Genomic DNA, 2,654 nt, shown 5'->3' on the forward strand with positions numbered 1-2,654 from the left:
TTCCCCATCTGTAAAACGAGGGGGATAGACTCGTATGGCCTCGGAGTTCCCTTCCAGCCCGGTCCTGGGCCTCAGTCTCCCCGTCTGCCACATGAGGCGTCTGCACCAGACCGCCCCCGAAGTTCCAGCCCGCTCTAAGTCAGAGAGGCTGGGCTGTTCCCGGAGGACTGGACGGAGAGGGGCGGGGCGGGAAGGAGGGGGTGTGACGGGGGCGGGGCGTCCCCAGCTCCCGCCAATTTCAGGCCAGCGGTCCCCGCGGGCGGTGACGTTCTCGCGATACTTCGTCGCCCAGGCCGGGGAGTCCCAGTCCGGGCACACTCTCGCCAGAGCGCGGCTTCGGGCGGCGCAGTGCGCAGGCGCGGCCGGTTGGCCGGCGGGATTCCCGGGGCTACAGCGGCGGCCGCGGCCGCCGCCCGAAGCCGCTGTCCCTCGCTCGCTCTGCCCTGAGCGCCATGGCGCCGGCCGCGCTGGGCTCCGAGGCGCGCCTCAGCCTGGCCGCTTTCCTGCTGGGCGCCTCGGTGGTGGGGCTGCCGCTGCTCACGCGCTCCGGCCTGCAGGCCCGCACCGTGCTGGCGCTGTACGTGGCGGCGCTCAACGCGCTGCTGCTGCTGCTCTACCGGCCGCCGCGCTACCAGGTGAGCCCCGGGCGGGCCGGGCCGGGCCGGGCCGGGCCGGGGGGAGCGGCCGGCGGTGCCTGCCTGGTCAGCTCCCCGCGAGCTGGGAGGAGTGACGGGGAGCCGTTGGGACTGGGGGTGCCCTCCTGGGTCAGCTCCCCGCGAGCTGAGAGGAGTTATGGGGAGCCTCTGGGGTGGGGAGAGGGGGGCACCTACCTGGGTCAGCTCCCCGCGAGCTAGGAGGCGCTTCAATTGGGGGATTCAAGGAGACATGGGGAGCCGTTGGGACTAGGGGTGCCGAGCTGAGTCAGCTCTCCACGAGCTATGAGGAGTTAGAGGGAGCCGCTGGGGTGGGGGATGGGGGGCACCTACTGGGTCAGCTCCCCGCGAGCTGTGAGGAGTGATGGGGTGCCGCTGGGACTAGGGGTGCCCTCCTGGGTCAGCTCCACGCGAGCTATGAGGCGTTATGGGGAGCCGTTGGGACTGGGGTACCCTCCTGGGTCAGCTCCCCGAGAGCTGGGAGGAGTTTCAGTTGGGGGAACCAAGGAGTTATGCGGAGCCGTTGAGACCAGGGGTGCCGACCTGAGTCAGCTCTCCACAGCTGTGAGGAAGAGTTGAGGGGGCTGTTGGGACTAGGGAATGCCCTCCTGGGTCAGCTCCCGGAGAGCTGGGAGGAGTTATGGGGAGCCGATGGGTGGGGGGTGGGGGGCACCTACCTGGGTCAGCTCCCCAAAGCTGTGAGGAGCTTCAGTTGGGAGAACCAATGGGGAGCCGTTGGGAAGAGGGGCCAACCTGGACCAGCTCCCTGGGAGCAATGGACAGCTGCGGTTTGGGGTGACCCAGGAATCAGTTATGGGGAACCCCTCATGCCGAAGGGGCTACTTACTTGAGTCAGCTCCGGGAGCAATGGTGAGCTGTGGTTTGGGGGATCCCGGGGCAGTTATGGGGAGCCATGGGCAACAAGGGGTAGGGGCTGCCTACTTGTGTCAGCTCCTTGGGAGTTTCGGTTTGGGGGACAGTTCAGGGAGCTATTATGGGGCTCTGCTTTGTACTAAGGTTCTAGGCCTATGGGGATTGTGCGATGTGTACCTGGTTTTGTTCCTTGTAAGTACTGGGGAGCTGGGGTTTGGTGGTATGTGGTTCCAGGAGAGGCAATTGTGGGGAGCCGCCCATTCTTAGAGGCAGAGGCCATTAGGAAAGGTGTGGGGCTTACCTGCACCAATTGCTTGTGAACAATGGGGAGCTGTAGTGTTGGGGGGTTATGGGGAGCCATTTGTACTGAAGAGCTGGGTAACACTGGGCTGGGGTTTATTGGGTTCATTTCTTTGTGAGCAGTGAAAGTCTGTGGGGTTTGGGGGAGGGTGGGTTCTAGGAAGTAGCTATGAAGAGCACACACACTGGGAGACTGGGGTGGGCCCTGAATGGAACCAGGTAGGACTTAGTCTGGGTTAGTTCCTTGTAATAGTGAGCTGTGTTTTTTTGGGGTGGGGTGGTCCACAAGGCAGTTAAAGGGAGATGTCCATACTAATGGGTAGAGGAGTCCATGGGAGATGGGGTGGTGCTCATCTGGATCGGTTTATTGTGAGGAATGGGGAGTTTCCATCAGGGCATGGTAGAGGGCATTTACAAGGAGCTGCAGATACCGGGAGTTCTTTGAAGAGCTGCCAGTGTTAAGAGATAGATCAGAAGGGTATGGGGTGTCGGAAACTAAAGTCCTGTATGAGTTACAGCAAGCAGTGGTTGGGCGTGTGATGAGAAGGGCTGTTATGGGGACCAGTGGTTACGGGGGCAGGTGAAGATTTGACGGTCCGCTCTATCAGTCAGGAGTTATGGGAAGTAGAGTTGGTTAATGGGTGGGGACTGTTTAGGAGGCCATAATTATGGAGAGCTACTGTTTCTACGGTGTAGGCTACAGGTTGAAATTATTAAGGTTAGTTAGCTTGGGTTATGGAGGGTGCTTTGACCCCTCCGTAATTAGGGTAGGCAGTTACCTAGGAAGATGAGTTTTCTTGACTTCAGGACCAGTGCTCTATCCACTGC

At 61.5% G+C, this 2,654-nt stretch overlaps 1 protein-coding gene across 1 annotated transcript in view; it reads left to right on the plus strand.

Annotated features, from left to right (window-relative positions):
• The first annotated feature begins 452 nt into the window (after positions 1-452).
• Positions 453-2,654, plus strand: part of ICMT (isoprenylcysteine carboxyl methyltransferase) — a 12,573-nt gene continuing 10,371 nt past the window's right edge. The window contains exon 1 of the mRNA XM_027843928.1: positions 453-635. Coding sequence (XP_027699729.1) covers positions 453-635 — 183 coding nt within the window. The remainder of the gene's footprint in view (positions 636-2,654) is intronic.

This window comes from Vombatus ursinus, unplaced genomic scaffold (genome assembly GCF_900497805.2).
Source record: "Vombatus ursinus unplaced genomic scaffold, bare-nosed wombat genome assembly UNPS02014932.1, whole genome shotgun sequence".
Lineage (NCBI taxonomy): Eukaryota > Metazoa > Chordata > Mammalia > Diprotodontia > Vombatidae > Vombatus > Vombatus ursinus.